Genomic DNA, 24,997 nt, shown 5'->3' on the forward strand with positions numbered 1-24,997 from the left:
GGGAGCTCCAAAGCAGTTTAAGGGCTCAGAATGTGATATACTTCAAAATTAATCAGAGGCACAAAGTCTGAAGGTTCCCAAAGAGCTCTAGAGTTGCTTTAATGTGCCAAAGCGCCTCACATATTGTCAATAAGAGCAGAAGATGCTATCATCTACCAGCTTTAATATGAACAAAGCAGGCAGCACAGAGAGAATCCTTCTCTAGTACGTTTAGTAAGATTCAGCTTGCACTGTTATTTGAGAAGCTTCAGGAAATACAGGTGGAAAATGTGCCTCGATTATTGACTACAGAGCACAGTTTGTGAGTCTGAAGGGTTGTGTGTCTGAGAAGGTGATCAGCACCACAGGAGGCTGTACTCTCACTGTTTCTCTTCACTCTGTACACCTCAGACTTCCAGGACGACTCAGAGTCCTGTCATCTCCAGAAATGACTGCAGTAATGGACAAGAGGCTGAGTACAGGGAACTGGTTAAAGAGATCCATCCATCCATATACCCGCTTTATCCAACTCAAGGTCGTGGGGGGAGTGGAGCCCATCCCAGCTGTCATTGGCTTATTGGAATAAGCCAAACACCATCTCCATCCGAGATGTATGGAGTTCATACTGCGCGAGGACCATATGAACTCCGTTTATATTTACTGAATAAAGAGAGCTGCCAGCTCGAAACCAGCTTGCTGAACAAGAAAGGTTGGGACCCCTGTAGTCATGTAGAAAAGCACAATAGAAATCACAAAAAAATAGTAAGAAACACACAACCAGGGCTACTACAACGAGCTGCTACTAGTGTAGCACCTTTCTACAATGAAAAATATGAGCAAAAAAGTGAAACAAGACATTTTATAATAATAATAATACATAGATATATTCTAACTTCATAGTATTCAGTTTTACTGAACAAAATTTATTCAATTTATTAAAATGTATTCAATGAAAATCATACTTTTATCATAATTTTCAGTTAGTAACAATTATTGTAAGAAATACAATGTAAACTCATGTTTTCAGTCGAGTAGAATCAGGTGAAAAACAACCAAAAAGTGAAGGTGTTGAGACGGATCGGACAAAATAAAACAGAATGGCATCAGAGCCAGTGGTGAATCACAAAATCTGACATTTATCATGTCAGGAAAGTAGTGAAAGAACCACAAAATCCTTATTTATGAAGAAGTGATGAATGTCAGCGAACTGAAAAAATAAGAGGTTTTAAAGAGATTTATTTTGAAGAGGTAACTTTTATTTTGTTAACTTTCCGGTAGATAAAAGTAGTCCTGTTTGTTAATCCTTTCCTCCTTCATTGCACTGTTTATTTGACTTTGTAGATTTGTTTAGAAGGATTAAATATGTCGTAAGGTTATATTTGTTTGATTTATTCACACGTTTAATATGTTTTGTCTGTATTATTTGCTTAGTTTCAGTTTTACCTGACAGCCTGCTCACTGGAGGAGATCTGTGGAGAGTTTAGCTGACTGTTTCATAGCTCACATGAGAACAGCACAGACAGACTGTTGATGTAATGAAGCTGGTTTTATAACTTCAGGTTTACTGGTAAACGAAATGAGAAAAAAGAAAATACACATAGGAGATCAATACAGTCCTAAAGAAGGAAAACTGGGTGATATGAGTAACACAGACACAGGAGAGTGAAAAACCTGGAAGAATGCTGAAACCCCCTCAGACCCTCATCTCAGTCACAGGCATAACGGGAGATGGAAGGAAGGGAGGGGTAACAAACACAGGGCCTGAACTGTTTCTGAGGGCACGGCCCCTCTTATTTATTACTACTTCATCAAGGAAGAACAAAAATAAGTGAGCCAGTATGACCGGAGGTTGAGGGCCGGGGCAAGCTGGGCTCCTCTTTATTCATATAAACAGATGTCATGGCATCTTTAAAAATGTGAACCTTTGCGCTGGGAGAACTAATATTAGCTCCTCTCAGGGTGTGTCTCGGTGTTGGAGTTCTGTACGGATTCAAGTGGCCTGTTTATCAGTGCAGAGACAGGAAAGTGAACAGAAAGACGGGGACGACATGTGGTTAAGGACCGCAGGCTGGGACTGGAACAGGAGTCTCTTGTGATAAGGACTTTCAGCCTTTCTACTCAAACAGTTGGAGTGCATGGCATTCCTCTACATGTCCAGCATCACTCTATTCACTTGACATTTTTCAAGTCTAAATGAAAATGAATAGCAAGTTAAAACCACCTTTTGGCATAGGCCGGTGAGAGCAGTGCTACTAGCAGGCAGAGAATACACAGGTCCTGCCCATCTGTTTGATTTGACATTAGACCCACTCCCCAACAGAAACACAGACGGGACCCCTGCAGAATGCTTAGTCATCGCTCCTAACGGCCATGTTCTCAGCCATTCAAACCTGGGAAACATAACAATTCAAGTTTAAACACAAGACAACCACCCCTGCATCATAAATAGACTTGAAATCAACAGCCCCATGAATCTTTGAACAAAGCTGTCAAAACAAGACCCCCCCCAGGTAGCTAAAATATGCTAACTTTTGTCTTTACAACGCTCCCCTTCACTGTTAGTCCTGAATAGCAGCTACACTCTGTGTCTCAGAGAATAAAAAGAGAAAAGGACGAGGAAAGGTGCATCAAATGAAGCCCCCCTGCAGTCCAGGCCAATACCAGCACCACTTCAGGGACATGTTGAGGTTCATCTGACTCATCCCTAACTTTAGTTTTACACCTAATCTTAAAGGTAGAGAGGGTATCTGCTTCCTGACCCTGATAACGGCTAAGTTAGGATTCTTCAGAAATAAAATAACCGCTAAACAACACCTAATGTTATTGAAGACTCAGTGGGGCCCTTTAATTTCCAACTCAGACAGAGGGAAACGACTTTGGATATACAGAAAGATCAAATTTCCACACTGAGGTTTACTTAGGGGTCTGAATGTTAACTCCAACCACAACATGCAACTTCCCATCTCACCTTGGCCAGTCTCGCTCTCTTAATGAGGTCATTGAGTTTACGCAGCGCCGCATTCCTCGGAAGACTCTGGATGTCCCTGAAGAGATCCTGCGATTCAGCCTCGAACAGACGCCTGCAGAAGTCAAAGTATGAATCAATGAAACAAGATATTATAAGGAATGAAAAACTAAAGACAAAAGATATATTAAATAAGTTGGTGAATAAACCTTCCTGAATCTAATTCCATTAGAGTCCATCAATGGCTCCAACCTGCTTTCAGTGTTCTTCAGGTTTTAGAATGAATGAATGAATGTGTGAATGAATGAATGGATGGATGAATGGCTCTGACCTGTTCTCTGTGTTCTGCAGAGGTTTTGCCCAAAAGGAGCCCAGATAAACCCTCACCACTTCAGGAGTGTTGATCACCTTTCCAAGTGACCACATGAGGGCACCGTACACCCGCATCAGCTGCTGGGTGTCGACCTACACAAAGGTGAGGAGGAGGTGAGAAAGACGGGAGAGCTGAGGTTGACCCTGAGGTCAGGAATAGTGCTGGAAGTCCTACCTGGTCAGCCTTGTTAAGGACCACTCGGATCTTGTCATCTTGCCCCTTAAAGGCTTTGATGGCCTCTGAGAACTCATCAGAGATGTCCAGTTTGTGTGCATCAAACAGCAGGATTATCCGGTCTACCCTCTCCCCAAACCAGCGCAGGACCTCCGCAAAATCATAACCTGATGATGGACAGACAAGAGAGAGGATGAGGATTATCATAGAGCAGGAATACCCACATCCGGTCCTGCAGGTCTTAGATGTTTCCCTGCTTCAACACACCTGATTCTGCACAAGCCTGCTAATGATGCATCGATCTGGCCCTCAAAGACCGGATGTGGGGGGCCCTGTCATAGAGGCCTTTACTGGAGCCATCAGAGGCCCTCCAGTAAGGAGAGTTTAAGGAACCCCCACCATGCCAACATGCCACATCTTCTTTGTTAAAGTGTTAAAGTAAAGTGTTAAATTGGCATTCAGCCCTGTATGAACTGATTGCAGCAGTCACAGGTATTTATGAACTCTGGCTACAGTCGCATTGGTGGAAGCACAGCATTCCAAGACCTCCATGGTCCAGTCAGTCATAATAAACTGGCTTAACTATCTCAGACAGTCGTTTAATGCAGCCTGTAGAATACGGGGTAATGTTATACCTCACCAGCTTTCCCCTGAGGGGGGAAGTCAGTTTATCTATATGTTGCAGCCCTCAGAGATCTGAGGGTAAATCAGAGTGAAATGGTTTTGGGCAAACATTTATTTGGCTTGATTTAGCAGCTGTTTCAGCCCTTTAATGGAACTATTTACATATAATATTTATTTTTAATATGGGCTTTTCTGAGGTTGGGAGCCAGGGTTGTAGGAGCTCTATTAGAGAATGACAGGATTTTCAAAAATGATAAAATGCATGAATATACGTTTTTGTTTTGGGTGTACACACAGACCAATTATTTACAGCACCAGAGAGAGCGCCGAGGACATGTCTGCTGATCTCCTATGCCTTTAAATTGTGTGTGTGTGAGCTGTGTAAAGTGATCTGTGGCAGTCTGGGTGTGGCTCCTCTGTAATGGGGAACACTGAGCTCAGATCTGGAAACTCAACATCGACAAAAGCTTTTAAACACGAAGAAGAAAAGTGCTGCAAGACAAGGAAAAGTCCCTGAAACTGGTTCCACTCCTGCAAGGATCTGTGTGGCTACTCATGTCATTTCCTGACACCCCTGCATGAATGATTAAGACGCTTTACCAAGATTAACTTGTGCACCGGTGACTCAGTTTTGGGTCCCATTTTAATTTGGATCGTTTCCATTCTGGCAACCTGAAACTGAAACGGAATAAAATGCATCAAAATTAGCTGCAGTTTAACCAAATTTGACAGCAGAGATGAAGCAGCACTGTGGCGTCTTCACCCAATCACAGCAGGGTCAGTGTTGAAGGACACAACAGACAAACCTCGCTAATGATGACAGAACAAAACACATAACCATGAAGACAATTACAAGCGCAAACATTATGTCCTCTGTGAGGCAGAGACCGACTTCAGACGTCCTGTTTTCACCTCCAGCAACAACACACAGGACTGGTGTAAATTTAGAACGCTCCTAAGGATGTCCTGATGATAGCCTGCTAACAAAGGTATTCTGGAAACACATTAGGAAATCTGAAGCAAGAAATTCTTTTATATATATATTATTTTTTTATACTGCCCTCTATTCCTGCACTCCATCTCCACGCTGTCACCTCTGACAGAGCCCGACTCGTGGTTTCCTTCTACGCAGCTTATTGTTAGCTTTGACGTTAGCTGTGTGATTATTGAAATATCGCATCATTTGAAGATACCTTTGTTGCTGATTCTGTATTTGCTGTAAACCAGGTTTTTACTTCAGTTCATTCTTAAGTGGGGAGGTTAGCTGGAGATTTTCCAGCCTGAAATCGATCATTTATAAATAAATGAGGGGGTTGGTGTGGACAACAGTAAGAGTCCCTCCCCCGTCATGATTCAGGTTACACCAGAGGCTGGAAGTGCTGGCTCATGATTGTCCCAGGAGACGTGATGCTCAGGGGTAAATACAGCCATCAGCAAGGAACTTTCCAGCAGCTTTACAGCTGACAGTAAACACACCTGAGAGACAGAGAGAAACACTCATGCAGAGTGAAAACAAGGAAATTCCTCCGATATGAGCTGTAGTTTCTATAACGAGGCAACTGATTACTTCACATGTTCCATTTCCTTTAAAAAGGGAAACACCCTCCTTCTAACAATACTACTTCCCCTGAAATGCTCTAACACACGGTTTTATGTCTCGGGGGTTCAACCTTGAGATTTAATCATGACCATTTTTTTTTTTAAACATGCTGGAATGTTGGGAAGTGTGGTTCAGACATGGACTGTAACTGAGCAGCACCGCTCTGCTGCTGCTGTAACAGGAAGTTCTGCTCCACCTCCTTCTGCCTCACCAAGACTTTTTCACCTGAGAAAGTACTTTCTAACATCTTGAAAACAACCGGTCGCTCACACTTTCTTCCTCCCTCTGTTGTGGTGAGGAAAATACACTCATACCATCGGCTTCAGCATGAAGCTGCTTGCAAAAAAAGTAAGAGAATTCAAAGATACTTTTTGGGCAAACCTGTTATGTCTTCATATTATTTCTGTGGGTTTAAAACAAAAGGCTGCAGCCTTACACCATGTCACTTTATGATTTGGATAAATACATTTCTTTAAAATAGTGTTAAACCTTCATCTTCAAATCTAAAAAAATTAAGAAAAGACCATGAATTTTTCTGAATGAAATGGAGGCTAATAAAGTTTCAGAGCAGTGGAGAGGGTTACCACAGAAACGCACACTCCAGCCTTCCCAACATGCACAGGCAGAGAAGAAGAAATGCTGCAGTGCAACAACTGAAGGCCACAGTTCTGGTATGTTAGCTCTGCACACAACTAGTGTCAGAATAATCGAGCAGTTTCTCTTCCTGATTCTTCAGAAAACATTACTCGTGCTGCACAGAGCAGCTCTGCAGCAGTGGAGCCACTCATTGGGGTGCATATCTTAGGATTACTCTCATGCATAGCTTTGGGGTGCATCATTAATTCTTTTAGTCCTTCTTATTTACATACGCAGGCTTGACAGCCATGTAGAAGTAAGCAGTGCCTACACTCAGTTTTTAAGCATTGTAAACCACAGATAAAAGTCATTTAAAGTGGATAAAATAACCTTAGATATGAATTTCCAAACTCGGTTTTAGTTCTGTTTCTATTTATCCAATAATTTTAGCCAGTTTTACTTCTTTATGCATGTATACTTTTTGTCTGGTCTCTCATTTAATTATTTTATATAATTTTTGTAGTTAACTTAAATTTCACTGTTTTACTGTTGATTTAGCCGATTATTTTCTCTAAAATGTAGCCTGACAATGAAAGTTTCGTAGTCTATCGCAGCTGTCATTGGGTGAGAGGCCGGTACACCCTGGACATGTCCCCAGTCCATCACAGGGCACAACATACGTCTGTATGTGTTAAGAACCTCCTAGGAATTTAAGCTAAAATGAGAAAAAGAATGCTCAGATACCACACCCTACACCCAGGCCAAAGCTGTGCTTTTTAATGCAAGTGATCTATATCAAAAGGTAACAGGTTCTTCCTTTGCCAATGCTTCAACATCCCAACTGGCTTCATGAAATTTGGCTTGGTAGCTTTTGCATAATGCCACTGACAAGCAGAATCACATAATCTCTACAACAAATTCAAACAGAGACACAAAGCCTGGACACTGAAGATATGTTTTAAAGTGGGCCCTTCTAAAAGGCAACAGTAGGACTGAAATGCTTGCGCCAAACCCTGTAATACAGCGAGACACCACCCTCTGGCAGTGGAGTAGCAGCTCCACCCTGCAGACAAGTTACAGCTGGCAACTGTTTCCTTATCACACACCTGGTTTGGGTTCTTAACCAGTGTTTCATGTCTGTTTAACTTATTTATCATTTCTATTTGATCAACCATTGTTCTTTTTAAATTCATTTGGAACTGACACACTGTAGAAAAATCATCCAAACGTGTTTCCTGCAACTGCAGAAATCCAACTCAGTTACAAACTGCAATCAATCAATTCAATCCTCACTGAATGCATGAGAATGAAGGATGCACTGAGCCTTCAGATGGCTTAAAAAATGGTGCAGATGAAAAAGAAAATAGTAATATTACCAGGGGACAAAGAGAAAAATAACAGCCTACAGTCAGTGTTTTCGTCTGTTTAAGGGACTTCTCTAAGTCTCACTTGATCGCCTCTCAAGCCTTTGCCTTCCAATTCCTTCTAATTCTAGTGCCACCATAAAAGATTACCGTCTTTTTATCTTGCAGGACAAACTTGTCCTTGCTTAGTGCACACAAGTGCAAAGTCTCACGGTGTCTCAACAGTTTCACTCAATGCTTGAGGTCCGGACTCATGTTCTTTTAGTGTTGGAACAGCCTGATTTTCAGCTGTAGTCTCTTTGCAAAGCCAGCATCGTACTGATAAACTGTGGCAAACAAATTCAGACATTTTTGTGACTGTGACCAGAAAAGACAAACCACAGCCATTGATCCAAGGTCGCCGGGTCTTTAGGTAAAGTAAAAACTCTCCCAAACACCCTCAGTCCTGTGCTCTGAGAAGTAGTGGAGGATCATTAGTTCTTTGCAGCACAAAATCTTAAAACAGCTGCAGTGGATAATGTGCACCCTCAACTATGACATGATAAATAAAACAAACAAAAGTGTGTGCACCCTCTGAACGATTACCTTGGGTATGCACATACACAAACACTGCACATAAGACATGGAAAAACATGTCATGGGCCCTATAATACTTTTCATTTTGTAACCAGAGGAACAGTTGCATTATTATTAAAAGTGTTTATTACAAATCCCTATAGAAAATGATCAAAAACACATAAATCAAAGCGGCATAACCTTGTATTCTCACAGCTAAAATAATCTCACATGCAGCTTAGCTAAACTTTGATGCATGTAAAATCACGCTTGTTAAAGAGCAACTGCAAAAGACTCTCAGTCAGAACTCTCAGTCCAAAGAACATGCTTCATGTGACTATCATACGAAACATTCCTGAGCAGTAGCGTTGATCTCACTGAACCGGCAGCATCTGTGCGGTGGAGTTTTATCTGTCAGTGATGCTAGCATTTTTGTTGAATCACAGCTGGTCTGTCAGGAGAAGTTTTACCTCAGCTGAGCAGCTCTAAACACTTCCAGATGGAGGGAGGGCCCATACTTCCAGCGGCCCTCCGTCCTTCCCTGTATTCCTCCTTCCACCCGCACAGCCTGGCTGAAGCATGTAACGAACGCTGTCACTCATCCAGGCTGACTCAATGCAGGGCAACGGGGACACGGTTTAGAAAGAGCAGGAGAGGCCGGCGCTTCTACAACAACATAAATGCTGCTTTCTGGACTGAATTGAGCAGAAGTAAACCCAGCTTACTATGGCTTCTGCATACACACAGTAGAGTTTGGATGTGCACTCCAATAGCCTTGTAGTTACCACAGTAGTGAGTTGACATTTAAATTCCCAGCCAGCCTGACATGTCTGACCACCACTCCTCTTATTTCCAGTCTGTGTCTGCAGTAACTCTCTGATAATAAGTTTGCTTTTAGTGAAACACAATAAGCAAAAGGTCGCAGTGCTGAGTGGTGGTTGGCAGGGCCACAATCACACTTCACATGACAATGAAGTTTTGTACAAATAATTATGATCACTTACATTTAGTTGTAATCACAAATTGAATTTGGCACAATCACGTTCTCCCACAGAACTGCACAGAATTTTGCCAGCAGATATTCAGCATGAGAAGCTCACAATGTGGTTTGAGTTATACGAGTGGAACTGCGACTCCACGCCCAGCATGTCACAGCAGAAAACTTTCAGTAATGACTCCAAACTGTGAGGGTGCTGAGTGTCTGAGGCTGGACAATCATTGGGCAAACAGCAGCCTGTGATGGGATGATGAAGCCTGTGAAGGAAGCCAGATGAGCTGTGATGTGAGATGATGTCAGTGCTCTGTGACTGAAGGACCAATCGCTGGTTCACATAAACGCTGATGTGAATTAAGTCGATGATCATGGGAAGTGGAATCATGAATATGCTGTTCAGAGGGTAGGGTGCAGTCAGAGCCACATGAGTTATTAATTATAGGTGGAAATTATCACTGATCACTGATGACCTGAGGACTAAAAAGCATCTAAAAAAGTATCTAAAGACAACTATTTTCCAGTTCTATGGGGGCGTGTATTAATATGTGTTGATATCTTTATTATATCTGATCAGAACTCTCTGGAGTTCTCCCTCATAAAAGAGGTAAAAACTACCGTTTGGATCACTGGAGATATTACACACAGGAGATATTAGAAGAGCTCCCGTGTGAGGCTGATGAAGCACACGACAGCTTCCTCCGATTCCCTGAATAAAATAAAATGTTTAGAATTACATATTTTGTCCATGACAATGTCTCCTTACATATGGGAAACAAAAAGGGACAAAATGACTGAGTAGTGCAGATTAGGGATCATATTCGGGTGGAGTCGACCGACCGACTGTGTGTGAACCAGTTTGACAGAATGTGTGTGTGAGGGGATCTGTGCTGTGTGCTTTCTTGCTTATGTGAATAAAATGCATGCATCTGACCTCAGTACATGTTGAACTCAATGCAAAGAGAGCTGATGTCGGTACAGAAAGCTGATGGAAGTGAATCAAGGTCAGAGTTGGAGCTTCTTAGGCTCACCTGTTAGTTTGGGCTTTAGTGAGAGGAGAGAAAGGACTTCTTCAGAGACAGAGTTCAGAGGTTAAAGGAGGATTCTGTAGGTGGAAAGCTGCTATAACAGAGCTGTGGAGCTAAAATGAGGGCATAGGGTGTAGTTACAGTGATGCTCTGTGAGTTTCTGAGGTTGTATTTTGTTTTCCTTATTTCTTGAACATCTGTTGAGCCTTACTGGGTTTTTCTGGGTTGCAGTGTGATCTGTATTGGTTCTGTTCTTCTTTGGTTGGCCTTTATTGCTTGTGTTGTGTTGTGCTCTTGCTGCACAGGCTGCTTCCATCTTTTACAGCTAAATCACCCACATTTAAAGCCCGGCCCAGTCTGCAGCGTTCCCTGAAGCCCTTACCGTCTGATTTCCTCTCACAGCCCTGGAGTGAGTCCGAGTCACAACAGGTCAAGTCAAAGTTTTTTTTATTTTTTAAAAACAGCATCTCCAGAGAGCTGTTCAAGCTTAACAAAAATAAATAAGAGTTAAATTAACAGTAAAACATTGAATAAAATGAATTAAATGCGTTTCCATGGCAACAGTCAAGCGATGTCCCTCAACCAGATTACCAAACTGCGAAAAGAAGTGGGTTTAAGTAAGTTTAGAATAATCTAATTGGATGAATCCATCTCTAACAGCTTGAACATTTAACTTAAATTGGAAAAATCTAATTGTACAAGTTTACTGTAACTGTACTTAAAGTATTGATTTTAATGCCAGTAATTATTGTGTTATTGAGATAAATATACCCTCTGCCAGACACAACGTTTCAGGCCGACGTTTTAATCTCAGCCCAGGACTTTATGTGCCGTGGCAGACGCTCGACCTTACAGAGCAGCTCAGCATGGATCAGGGAGCAGAACCAGCTTCTTCTGAACAGACGGAGCGGTCTGAGCAGTTTTGGGGGCTCACACCACATTTTGAACATTTGTCCAGCAGTGATTGGATGTTGAACCACAGAACATTTGGAAGTGAATTCAATGCTTTTTGAGCTGCGATCTGCAGAGCGTTGTAAGCAGAACAAAGGCCTCAGAGGGAGAGCCAGAGACTGTGAATCCAGCCATAAACACCACACAAAGAATGAAGGAAGTGAAAACCAGAAACTTCAGGGGTCCCATCTGTATCAGCCTTCAGGGGCCGAAGAGGAACCACACCAGGTGTGCAAAGACCCACAGGAGCGTGCTGGAGCTGTGATGAGCTCCGTCATTATGCAAACAGCTGACCACCAGGAAACTCTGACCCTCAGCGTGACCGAGGCCAGCCTCTGCAGGGTGGAGCGAGAGGCCCGGTGGATACCTGGGCAGGGCCACACTTTAGCATGGAAATTAAAATACAACTACTCATTTCCAACTGGACCCCCAACAATTTATCAGAGAGAGCTGCTTTTTATGAAATTAACTTAGAAGTAAAGATCTGGTGTTGTCCTCAGGGTGTAAATCATGATAAAACGAAGCTTCCAATGTTCAAGCAAACAGAAACCAATAAAGTTTACTGTTGAAAGGCATCATTCATACAAACTGCTGCACAAGTTCAAATGTCTATCAGCGCTTTTTAATTACAAGATGCACCAATGATCAGAATCCTGTGTGACGCATCAACGGTAGCAGAACCGCAGGCTGTTGCAGCAAAGCAGTGAGGGAACACCATAAATCAGAGAAAAATCAGGTAAAAAGTGACGAGTTCAAGGAGAAGCTAACACACAAAACTCTGCTTCCTTACTTTAAACTAATTCCAAGATTTCCAAACAGACTGAAAACAGCAGCCAAAGAGGGAGTGATAAACTTTCTGAGGGATTAACTCGATATTTACAGATTTAGTGCTAGAACAACATGTTGTAGCACAGGTACAGTCTGAAGGGATGCCTCACACTCTCCTGACCACCAGATGATAAAGTATCATTAATGCTCTGCTTATTTAGGGTTTTTCAGAGTTTCTCTGGCTGAGGACTCTCAGGGTTTGTTAGCATTCATTCAGAGGTAAGCAGATGTTCATCTAGCACAAAGTTAGGGCATGACTGAGAGAATTAATGAGACCTGGAGAGCCAATGTTGATGTGATCTATGAACTGTCCCAGAGATAGCTGAGGGGAATCCTTTAAAGGTCCCCTACTCTGGAGGTTTCTGATTATTTTCATTTTAGATGTGCACAGTATGTACAGGATGGAAAGGATAAAACAGCTGATTACTTACTGATCCAGACATGTGCTGACAGACAGAAAGAAGAGTGTGAGGTGCAGAATGTGGAGGATGTGAAGGGATGAATGAAAGGTTTTCTTCATGTGTTATACTGATTCATTCAAAATGTTTCATCAGAAATGACCTGAGTCGTTTAATCTGGTGCACTGAAGTAAAACAGCATAAACTGAAGGCAGAGCTGCTCTAAGCAAGGTGAAGCACAGCGCTTTGAACTTCAGGATTAAAGGCCTAAATTATGTCAAAGGAAAAACAAAAAGGATCCTCAACAATTTGGCTAACATTCAAAAGCTGCTCAGAGCAAAGAAAAGGATTACAAAACAATATTTAGAAGAAAAGTGAGAGCATCAAAGCTGATCTGGGCCCTGAGGTCAAAGCATGCAGGCAAGGTAACAGTGATCAATAACAGTGATCAATAACAGTGATCAATAACCAGCCAAAGATCTGATGTTGCTGTGGCACTGCCAAGGAAAAAGTTGGCAGCACAAGGCTCGCCTCAACAATAAAGTGACTCATCTAATGACTTAAAATAAATAAAACCTTTGTTTTTAATTCTAATCTGCATGAAAAGCCGTTTATTTTGAGTGATTTTCAGTCCATTCTGACCCCTGAATGTCTTCACTTTTTAAGTCATAGAAAGCACAGATCACACAAATTTGTATTTATGGTCATTACAAGACTATGAGAGTCTAATATCCCAATGTTTATAAATCAGGAAATGTTTTCAACATCGATCATTTATTCTGCAATAGATCTAACAGCACCGACTCATCCTGGACCGAAGAGACATCCTTTTGTTAAATAACACTAAATTGAACTGCCATTTAAAAGGCAAAATGCAGCTTCAGACAAACGTTTTAAAATGCTGTGCTGCAAAGATGTCGTTGATAACTACAATATTTTGCCTTCTGTTTGGCTCATTATTCTACCAGTCAGTAGGGCTGGGTATCAATCAAAATGTTTCGATACCGATACCTTCACTTCGATACCGGTTCCCGAACGATACTTTTTTCTATACCAATTTTACAAAATCAATTCTAACAAAAAGGAAATTACATTACACATAACAGTACAAATCTTTTTCAGCTCAGTATTTTTCCAATCCAAGCAGTTCTCTTTCAGAAAAAAATTCACAACAAATCATTTTAAATATTCCCACCGAACACCAGACACCATTTGGACATTGGTTTTTGGGCTAAATCTGGTCCGTCATAGTCTTGATTTAGTCCAGATTTAGTTGTTGAAAATTGGGCTGTGTTTGGTCCGTCCGATCTTCTCCAAATTTCAACGGCCTGAAAAGGCCTTTCACTTTTCAACCAAACGTAGATGTTGTTTGGACGCATACCATCACGTCTTTTCAATGTCTTTTCAGCTAACTTTTGCTGGGTGAGTTTCAAACAGGTGCCAGGTTGGTGTCTAACTCTATCCTCCACACTGAGGATACTTTTCACTCAGCAGTTTTCCTTCAGAAACATCAGCATGTCTGCTTTCTGCAGTATTAAGCTGCAGTAACACTGAGATTACTGCCGGATTTCACTGAACGTTACCTGTTATAATCCCACACACTGCGCCTCCTCGGTGCTCTCAGATGAAGCCGAGTCCAGTGGTGGAGACTTTGAATGATGCCGCTCGGCTCTGTGGCGTCCACAGGCTGACTCTGGCTGCTGAGAGGAGGATGGCTGCGGTCCGACCTTCTTGCAGTCAAACACGGAGCAACTTTCTGCTCTTTAATTGATTTTGTGCAGGTCAAATAGTTCATTAAATTAGTCGTGTTGCTGGCCTTAGCAGCGATGACTTTTGGCACATGTTGCATCGCGCTCTGTTGGCATCAATCTTGGTGAAATGGAGCCACGCTTTTGACCTCGGTGGCATCGTTTAACCGGTTCTACTACAGTTCCCAACGCAGATACATGTGAACCCGTCTGTGGGCGGAACCACATGTTCCTGCAGCAAAGTGTAACGTTAATACAGCCAATCGAGGGCAGCTCCATCAGTTCTTGATCACATGATTAATCTCTGGGGACCGAAAGACGAGGCGTGTTTTGATACTCGGTGCTACCGAAGCATTTCGGTCGGTGCCTCAAGAGAACCAAAGTTCGGTACCCAGCCCTACCAGTCAGCTGTTACACATTAATTAAAGTGTATCACCACACAGTTATTGTACATAACTGACGTGACATTTGTAACAGTGGATTAATCAGTCTTGTGAAATGTTCCTGAGTGTTTGTTCCTGTATTGATGCTTTCAATCTGTGTCTGTGGTTTCAGATCTGCATTTATAAGCTCTGTGGTTTCAGACCAGCAGCTCTGATTCATGAGAGGAAACAGACTAGCAGAAAAAGCAAGAGGTGAAAAGAGGGATAAATAATTCATTTCAACATTTTGCTATCACTAAGCCCTCTTTTACAAAAGTAAAAAAAACTGTAATTTGTCCTGAATAGAGTTGTCACGATACCAAAATAAGTAACCATGATACTATACCAGACAAAGTATCACGGTTCCGGCTGTTATCGCGATACTGCAGAATTTCTATAGAATTTCTAGTATAGTAGGAACCGTAACGATTTGGCACCGCGGGGTACCATAGGTACCGTGGGTATCGTGCAACTTTAGTCCTGAATATGGCACCTTAGGTAACATTCTTCATAACTGAAGAGGAAGAGAGGCAGCATGTGGTAATGAAAATTGGCCCATGATACTTCAGGTAAATGGCAGAAGCACAGCTGCAGATATGAAATGTGAACGTGTCCGTGACAGCAGCTCCTTTTCTAGCTTTCGTAGTCAATGCATTCGTTTGGTTCAGTGGATGTCTGCTGACATGGTTTGCAGCTTAAAGACGCACACAAATGTACTTTTCTTTCTGACTGGCATAATGCATTTAACAGCCCCTAACCCTAACCATCACAGCTGAGTGCCTAACTCTAACCTTTACTCTGAACCCAACCATGAACCCAAGTTCAAACCCCGACTCTGAAACCAAGCCTCACCCTAAAATATTCATTTAAACGAGCTTATATATAATACCTCTGCTGATTCTTTGTTTCTCTCCAGACAGGATACCAGGAGTGTCGATGATGCTGATGCTCTGAAGAACCTGATTGGGCATCTGGGAGCAGATGAACCTGAACACACACATGCAAGCATGCACACACACACAAAACTGTGAAAATGAATTATTTTATTTCAGTGGCATGATTGGCCAGTTCTGTGCCATTAAACCACTGCAGAGAAGGAAAATGCACTGAGATGAAGACATTCAAAGACACCGGTTGCAAAACATGCTGAAAATGCTGCATTTCTGTTGGTATCGTTTTAAAATGATTAATCCGGTATAAAATGATAATTTACAGTTATTATTCCAGTGGCATTGACAGCTAAGAGAAAATCTGAGAAAGAGGAGTGTATCATTCTTAAAACCATTTCTGAACAACTGCAGGTTCTAAGATCATCAGTTTAAACTGTTTAAGTACAAGTTATTGAGACTGGAAGTACACAAAGTGTTACCCTCAACTCAGAATCCATTAGTTTGGGCAGTCAGGAACAACCCAGAGACCATCAAGGTGCAGGCCTGAAAGAACTGCAGATTTCTGGAACCCCAGCGCAACTGTACAGTCAATTAAGTTTTAGATTTTCTGGGCTGTAGACTGGACTGCGAGGCTGTTAACCATCAAGAGATGCTCAGCTCCAATCCCTTTAAGCTGGAGTGAGGTGTGCAGCTGACCACCTACAAACCCTCTGAGGGAAGTTAAGAGGGGACAAAGATTGAGTTGCTCAGTGACGTGGTGGTACCATAACTACTGTTAAATAATTAGAGGTACCTCGGGATTCCTCAGCATAACTTTCAGCCTGTGGGCTCAGATCAAGACTGAGACAATACAGATAATATTTAATATCTGAGATCATTTTCCTAAGCGGAGGTACAAATGTGACTCGTTTGCAGTGCTGCTCTTCCTTTACAATTTTCATTTCAGTTTCAGTCTCTTGTGCAGCCAGCTTGGCTGATTCCTGCCTTTAAAAAGCTGGGGGTTAGTGTGTTTTTCTGCACTTTTACAAAGCAAAAACACCTAAAATATCTTTATCTTTGCCTGCTGTTTCCTCACCATTATTTTGGGCTTTACGTCACGTCACGTCTTTTCTTTTTTACTTTCATCTTTATTTTTAAAATACAACATAATTCAAAGGGCTGAGCGAGACCAGAGTGCAGTGATAACCTGCACTTTCAAATGTCCTCCCCATGTTGTTATAATGTCCGTCATGCAGGCTGTAAACGCTCCACACCACACACGAACACACAGGACACGGCATGGGGGTGTTTTTTCTGTCAACTGGATGCCACGGTTAGTGCTGATGCAGCTGCAAATAAGGATTTAATAATGAATGAATGAAAAATGCTTTCCTAAACAAAAAAAATGTTCCTGAACAACCTGAGGGGGTGGTGCTTAGCTGTGGTCAAATACCAAGTTCTGGTTAAAATAAAATAATAAAAAGAAATAAAAAGAAAAGTTTAAATAACAACTTTAAACAAAACAAAAAAAAAAAAAAAAGAGTTAAAAGATGGAAACGCACCTAAACGGTTGGATGGAGGCTTATGGTTGTTCAGTGTTCAGCACTTTGGTCAGTACCTGCTGTTTTTAAAGTGCTTTCTAAATAAAGTTCCCCCCATATCCAGAAATCCTCAGTAAATCCTTCTCCCTGCTGTCCCTGCACTGATTGGGAGTTCTTCTAATTTTTTATTGTAATTATTTACTCATTTATCTTTGCTGTGCTCTCTTTCAATCAGCATAGAGAGAAATAAATACATCTTCTTTATGAATCAGGACAAAATGAAAAAGAAAAGACGTTAAAATTAAGTTTTTTTACACACTACTTCTACATTTTGTTTTAGTTCAATAAATCATGGTAATATCTAATGTGTTGCTGTTAATCTGAGGTGGCATTTACTTTATTGTAACACCTTGTAAGAGCCAGCTTCCTTTTATGGCATCCTAAAATGTAAAAAACTCAACACTTCCTAAAGTGATAACCTTAGCCAGCAGACTACACTAAATCATCTGACCGTGCCGGATTTGAAGACTGGCAGCGGGAAAAAACAAAGCCAGTGAGCCGACACATGGTGACGCACACACACTTCCTCCTGGAAACAATAACTTATTGTTGAGGGTTTCTACGTTGGATCAGGGCAAGGTGAAAATCCTAGTTTAAGCAGTGCCTCAGGTACAGATCTACACACACAGATGGAGGGTCAGCCGTCCTGCCATTTCCTCACTGGACACAGGAAACGTGTTTGGACCCAGGTTAGTTTGGAGCTAAATTTAGATAGCCAGACCAATCGCTGATGTGTCTGGAATCTGACAGCTCACAGTGAGTGGGGGTGTGTTTATACGTCACTGCGGGGTGATGGGGGTCACATCCCACATTCAAAATGCTTTGAGGAAAGCGGTGACAATAGCAGAAGGCGGTACCAATGTGTCATTATGTGCAGAGACTGTGTTTGCCAAGAAGGGACGTTTGTGGTAGTTTATGTAAGGAGGCTGGAGCAGATGACAAAGATACTGGATAAACCTTCAAAAACAGATGATATGGGGTAACCAAATTAAGGGAGCTCCCTCCATCAGGCACCTGGATGCTCTGAATGCTTCAGAAGTTTTGGACCCATCAGGCATCCTCAGTGGAACCCTAGTTGAGGCACAACAGCCGATTGTTGGCCGCCTGCATATATGAACAGCTCTTATAGCCTTTCTAAATATTCCTGAAGAAGCTTTAAGGCGTTTGATATCACAGCCGGAAAAGGGTGGAATGCTCTCTCCGGGTCGGGAATGAGATCCTTCCCCAAGTGGAGGAGTTCAAGTATCTCGGGGTCTTGTTCACGAGTGAGGGACGAATGGAGCGGGAGATTGACGGGCGGATCGGTGCGGCGTCTGCAGTGTTGCGGGCTCTGCACCGACCCGTCGTTGTGAAGAGGGAGCTGAGCCAGAAGGCGAAGCTCTCTACTTACTGGTCAATCTACGTTCCCATCCTCACCTATGGTCACGAGTTGTGGGTAGTGACCGAAAGAACAAGATCGCGAATACAAGCGGCCGAAATGGGTTTCCTCCGCAGGGTGTCTGGGCTCTCCCTTAGAGATAGGGTGAGAAGCTCAGTCATCCGGGAGGGGCTCGGAGTAGAACCGCTGCTCCTCCGCATTGAGAGGAGTCAGATGAGGTGGCTCGGGCATCTGGTTAGGATGCCCCCTGGGCGCCTCCCTGGGGAGGTGTTCCGGGCACGTCCCACTGGGAGGAGACCCCGGGGAAGACCCAGGACACGCTGGAGAGACTATGTCTCTCGGCTGGCCTGGGAACGCCTCGGGGTCCCCCCGGAAGAGCTGGAGGAAGTGGCCGGGGACAGAGACGTCTGGGTTTCTCTGCTCAAGCTGCTGCCCCCGCGACCCGACCCCCGGATAAGCGGCAGATGATGGATGGATGGATGGATATCACATCAGTCAGTAGTATTCTTACTTATCCAGCTTCTAAGCTGTTAATAAAACAGCAGAAACTGCAGCATCTAAAGCTCCATCCCTCTCAGAAACTGATGATACACTTCGTTATCCCTAGAAATTCCCCAATAGGTTCCAAAATAACACGATCAAATGATTTCAATAATTCAATATCAACTAACATTTACATAGCTAATAGTGTAATTCAGTGTCTAAACAGACTACAGTGTGTCTGCTCCTGGTAAAAAGTTTATTATCCATGTTTTCATGAAGTTTAAGCAGATGGTTAGTACTGGCTGGCTGAATTTGAACATCAAGATCACTTCTCACTGTCATTTTAGGAAGGTTTTGATGAAGCTTTTATTGTTACCTGTTGAGGAAGGAGTTTCCAAACGCATTGAGTTTCCTGAAGGGTTTCTTGGGGTCCACTACCAGAGCATTACCAGGGACAACACCTTCGTTTTCACCATACATCACTGCAATGAAGCCGTCAGTGGTCGGCTCCGGACCAATGCGCATGCCAGGGAAATCCTGCTCCAACAGGTACCTGAGACCAAAAAGAAAAGGAAAAAAAACAACTCAGATAAACTGTATGTTTCAGGGGAAGTCATTTCACTGGACAACACACTCTCAAAGTGAGTCTTTGGGCCAACACAGGAAGACGATTCAGTCCAGTCCAGTTCATTTTCATGCCATTCTTTTTGGATAAGCCCATTAAGAATCTATTTCCAATATTTCTATTGGAAATAATCAATCCAAAAATGCTCGTGTGCCTTTCAGACTGTCTCTGACAGGAGAGGAGTGTTAAAAGATCAACCATTTCATTCAGTCAGGAGCCTTACTTCTGAGTTTCCATGGATCAACTTTTCAACACCGCCAGAGAAGAGCTGCGTTAGCACACATTCAGTTTTTTTCCTTCTCCACCAACACTGACCTTTGCCACCCTCTCACACACTTCTCCTGGTTACAGAAAAGTGAGAGAGGAAGGAAAAGAGGGTAGTCTCTGTCCTCTTACATCCTTCCTTTCAGCACAGCATCAAAGAGGTTCAACAGTTCTGTCTACTGCTGCTGAGCTGGTACAATGTACATCTTTCTGCCCATCTTTAGCTAGAACCAGGTCTACACATCAGGAGGATCAGGTATGTTCTGACCAGAGTGTTCACAGCAGCAGTTCAACAGCAGTGGCACCCCCGACACCAGGAAGCTACTGGCCCATGCAAACGCTGAGGCCCCTGTCTGTTCCTCAGTTTTACACTTATTAGCCATTTTCTTTGCTTTTCTTAATGAGGTACTCATTACATGAGATTATCTAAAGTGTTCTTGCACTCATCTAAAAAATAAAACTATGCGTTATTCAAAATTTAACATTTCCAAGTTTTTGCCATGGCCATAGATTAGACTGGGTATGATTTTAAATCCCTCATTCAGTAGGAATCTATGAATTTGCTAATGTGACCCCACCCACATCTTCGTCCTTCAGCAGGGGACACCACCTGCCCGGTTTCCTCTACACTCTGCTGTGGCCATTACTAAAACTGAAATGAAACTGATTCACTAATGCATCTTCGAACCAAACATTCACAGCTTGTAACTGTGATTTTCTGACCCGCTGGAAGTGTCTGGTGAACAAATCCTACTCCTTAGGCATCTTAAACATGAACTCATTTGTGTCTTTTTCTGTCTGAGATGCAGAACTTTGGTAAAGTAGAAACTGGAGCATCCAAGAACTGTCCAAAATGCATTGGCAGCTGGCCACTCGTGGGTCCTCTATATGTTGAACACTATAAAGTGAGGAGGTGAACAAGTGTGCATTTCAAACACAACCCATAAAACACAGAAAAAGAGAAGAGAATAAGCAGAAGAATTGACAGTGTAGTTACTGGCAAGTTGTTCACATCATTCAAAGCATTCCTCAGGGCAGGGTGGGCCTCAGCAGTTTCCCCCTTTTTCACACACAGACACACAAAAGCTTGTGCAGCTATAGCTATTGGGACATTGCATCGACTTCCATTTGGTGTGGATTGCCCAACCCAAAGCCTGAGCTTAAGGCAATAATGATTCAGACTAGCTTTACCCTTAATCAGGACCCCAGAAATGACATCCTGCCTCTTCAGGACTGGGCTTTGGTCCCCGTGAAGCCCACTGGTCCTGACCAGGTCAGTGCTTATAGCTCAACAGGTCCTCATGACGTACAAATAACAAGAACACACACACACACTATACAGAGCCAAAGTTTTCCTGCAACTTGTGCTGATGAAAATGTTGAGCAGGTCAGATCTGCTCGCTCTGTTTGCTGCCAAAATGTTTGAATGTTTGCATTTGACATCTGCACACACCCATACGCTCTCCGTCAGCAGATATGAGAGTCTGGAACTCTGTTCTCAGCCAGCCTGAACATGTGATCCACTTCTACGTGTGACCTTACATACCTGGCAGCCGATTAGTCGTCACTTTATTGAGCTTAACTTTAATACTGACATGGCTTTTGAAACATATGAGTTGTAGACTCACATACTCGCATTAAGGTCCTTTCATAATGACAGTGGAGCCACCAGCAGATCTTTGTTTGGTGTAGAGACTGTTTCCACTGAAGATGAATTTATAGAATAGAAACATCGGCTTTGCACAAAGTTAAAGCTACACAAGAGAAGTTTGTGAACCTTAAAACTATGATGAGCTTCTGACTCGTTTTGAAGCACACCAACACCAAGCCTGAAACTGTCTAGAAGCACCTGGGGCTCAGATGCTGCAGTTCAACCATTTTGCTTTACAGTACCGGGGCGGCGACATCTTTGTCACTACATACATGTAGATATGTTTAAAAAAAACAACAACTGTGTGCCAGAAGCAGCAAAAAGAAGAGCTCAGTGAAATAACAAGACGCATGCAGAGCTAGCTTCAGTGTTAGCCCTCTAACTGCTGTGGTACTGGTTTTGGTTGGTTCTGTCGGTGAAGTTGCTGCCGTACATGTTAAATTCCCGAAAATAATCCGATAATTTTTCCCTCTGCTCTGTGTAGGCTGTAAATCAGAGAATATTTAAGCTGTGATAAAGCTAATGAAACATGGTTTTATACTGCAGACATTGTATCATGACTAACAGGAAGTACACAACATTACAACAGTTTTTTATTCAAACTTTAATGCACATTATTGTCTGCGTTTCACAGATTAAGCCTCAGTTAGCGCCTCAGACCAACATGAAAATACGTTCTTCTCTTGTTTAATTACTTTTAGAAAATTTCACAACAAAATCTTGGAAGTTTGCAGCCTTTCAAAATGTCCTCTGCCATCTTCAACGCTGGTTGCACAACACAACGTGCATTACGTGTTGCACGCGTGCGGATTCCACACAAAAATACCAAACAACCGAGGGGTCCGTCTGAAAATCACTCGTGAATTTAAAATCTTACTGGAGCTAATATTTGAGAGAAACTATTTATATATGGAGGGACATAAGCTTTTCTTTAATTCAAAGGTTTTTTTCAAATTCAAAGAAAAAGCGCAAACAAGATGGCGCAATCAAGGCCAAACATGGCAGTTCTGTGACTCAAACTCTACAGTTCAGTCAGAGCAACTCAAACGACAGTCACCCTGCCTCTGTTGCAACAGGCACACATTTGGTTTCATGGGGATTTATGCAGAGCTGAGAGTGAGTCACATGCTGCACACAGCGAGTCCCAGCCTGTCTCTGCCATCACAGGTGCAGCTAAAACTCTTCTTCTGCACACTTTCTAACACAAACACAAGAGATGTTCCAAACTATTCAGTCCCTCCAGGAATTCAGCCAATCCTCGTGAATTTTGCACATCCTTTCCGTGTTGTTGAATCACCACAACTTTAACTCAGCTTTGACCAATCGCGTCACTCACGTCGACCTATATGTCATGAACTTCTGTGGGTCTGGTTTTGAATGTGCAACAGAAACGGATCACATTTACCAATCAAAAATCCCCGTGCACGACAGATTCCCAGTGTTCTGCATCAAAGTAAGGGGGAAAATCTAGCAATTTCATGGCTAAAAACCACAGCAAAACTTGTGTCGCAACCTTTCAGAAGCGCTGCCACAAAGTCAGGCATTCTGAGTCCCAAAAAACCCTGCAGGGCCTGACTCCTGTCACCACTGGACCACTGGAGAGTGTGAGAAAGGCGATCATTTGTCATCAGCTTCATGTGACACGAGCGAGTCACCGTAGTGAATCTGACATTTGTTTAAGATCACAGCTCATGCTCTGCCACGCCCCTAACCTGAGCTAAACTCTAAAGAACAGTGAAAACAGTCCATTCTTATCACTTCCATAGTGTGAGCACCTCTACCAAGCAGCCGTCAGGAAAGCAGCACTCTTAAAAAGCACATGACCTGCTGCAGGTGACTGAACAAAGCACAAGACTTCAGGAACTGCCCTGTGAACAGACCAGACCAAAGTGGAGAGGTTACATGTAGCCTGCTGCTCCAGACAGCATGGATCCATTCATCAGATTCTGTTTCTGAGAGTTTTGGGCGCACAGTCTGGAGTAAACTCTTCAGACAAGTGTGTGACCCTCTGTGGCAGATCAGGCATGTCCTGTGAGCCCATCAACAGCCCCCAACCTGGCTTTAGGTTTTCCCTTGCTACACCTGCAAAGCTCGGAATGCATTTTCTGTATTTTCCTGCTCCACAGCCATGTCCGGCGCTCCAAGCCAGAGCAAGCAGCACAGGCTGGGCCAATCTGCACAGGCTGGGCCAATCTGCACAGGCTGGGCCAATCTGCACTTCCACACAGGGGCATTTTCACAGAAGAACAAGTCATTTACATGTACAATAACGGACCATAAGAGGTTTAATCAGTGCCCAGAGAAAAGTGTTCCTTCCCTTGTTAAATCAGAAAAGCGAGCTTGTGCCATAATGGAGATCACCTTCAGTTCAGGCGACCTGACCGCAGTGCTCTCAGGTTAGTTTCTGCATGAGAGAAGCAGACTTAAAGTGGGAGATCTTAACATCCCACACCTGGCACTAATGGACAGAACAGCTAACACAGAACAGAAGAGCAGCTGCACGCGCTGGGGGCCCACCTGATGAAGGTGGTCTTCCCGGTGGAGTACTGGCCCACCAGCAGCACCATGGGCTTGCTCTGGAAGTCGGCGCCCTCCAGGGCCGGGGAGTGAAAGTCATGGAAGAGGTAGGTCTCCTCCAGCGGCAGCAGCTTCTTGGTGTAGAGCGTCTGGAGTCCCTCCGTGACCGTCTGGTACATCTCTCCTTCCTTGTTGCGGCCACCTTGCTCCTGTTTGACCCAACTGAACATACTTCCTAAAGCACACCGAGGCGCTGAGCTCCAACTTCCCTGTTTCGATGTTTCCAAATGCTGCGGATGTTTCGCCTCCTTCCTCTCGGTCCGTCTGTGAGGCTGAGCTCGGGGAAGTATGCGGCTGACACCTCGTAGTCTGCTCTGCTCGGGACACACTGCAGCGGTTTGTTCTGTTGCCTGTGCTGATGTGGGTACCTGCGGGCACCGCCCTTCCCCCCGTGACGCCGTTCTTTCCCTGGATATTACCAAACACCAGAGTGCGCGCGCGTGGAGTGGGGTGGGGGGCACTTAGGGCAAAAGTATTTATACCTCACTATAGACCAACCCTGTGAGTCTCACAGGAAAAAATATCACGAGAGAAGTGAAAGTGCAGAACATGGTCACGTTAAAGCGCAGCTGAGCCCCAACCGAGCCCCACAGTTTGGGGTTATTTCTCCAGAAAGTTTGAGTTCAGATCTCAGTTAATCACATGGCAACATGCTTCATCAAATATGAATAATCTGATCATAATTTAGTGATAATAACATCAAATGTTGGTAGTTTGAAGACAAAAATACTGAAGCAGTTCTAATAAGAACCATGTGTGAAAAGAAAACTGAGGTCTGAGGACGGTCTGTTACTTTTGCTTCATGAAAATAGTTTTTTTTGTGTTTTTTGATTACTTAAAAACAGTTGAAACAATATATAATTTAGTAAAAAAATATGATTATACATCTAGAAGCAGTACAGTCTGTGTTGTGTGTCAGCGGGGGTGAATTTCCATCATTTCTGAAGTCAGTAAACATAAAACTGATGTTCAC

The 24,997-nt window shown here is 43.1% G+C and overlaps 1 protein-coding gene across 1 annotated transcript in view; it reads right to left on the reverse strand.

The window, feature by feature from the left end:
* Window positions 1-24,466, reverse strand: part of ehd4 (EH-domain containing 4) — a 29,305-nt gene extending 4,839 nt beyond the window's left edge. Inside the window, exons 1-6 of the mRNA XM_072365138.1 lie at window positions 23,965-24,466; window positions 19,284-19,460; window positions 15,466-15,563; window positions 3,492-3,658; window positions 3,276-3,409; window positions 2,948-3,059 (exon numbers count right to left, since the gene is read on the reverse strand). Of these exons, the coding sequence (XP_072221239.1) occupies window positions 2,948-3,059; window positions 3,276-3,409; window positions 3,492-3,658; window positions 15,466-15,563; window positions 19,284-19,460; window positions 23,965-24,194 (918 nt within the window). The 5' untranslated portion in view covers window positions 24,195-24,466. The remainder of the gene's footprint in view (window positions 1-2,947; window positions 3,060-3,275; window positions 3,410-3,491; window positions 3,659-15,465; window positions 15,564-19,283; window positions 19,461-23,964) is intronic.
* Between the last annotated feature and the right edge of the window lie 531 nt (window positions 24,467-24,997).

The sequence above is a fragment of the Leuresthes tenuis genome, unplaced genomic scaffold (assembly GCF_036924035.1).
Source record: "Leuresthes tenuis unplaced genomic scaffold, fLeuTen1.0.hap1 SCAF_15, whole genome shotgun sequence".
Lineage (NCBI taxonomy): Eukaryota > Metazoa > Chordata > Actinopteri > Atheriniformes > Atherinopsidae > Leuresthes > Leuresthes tenuis.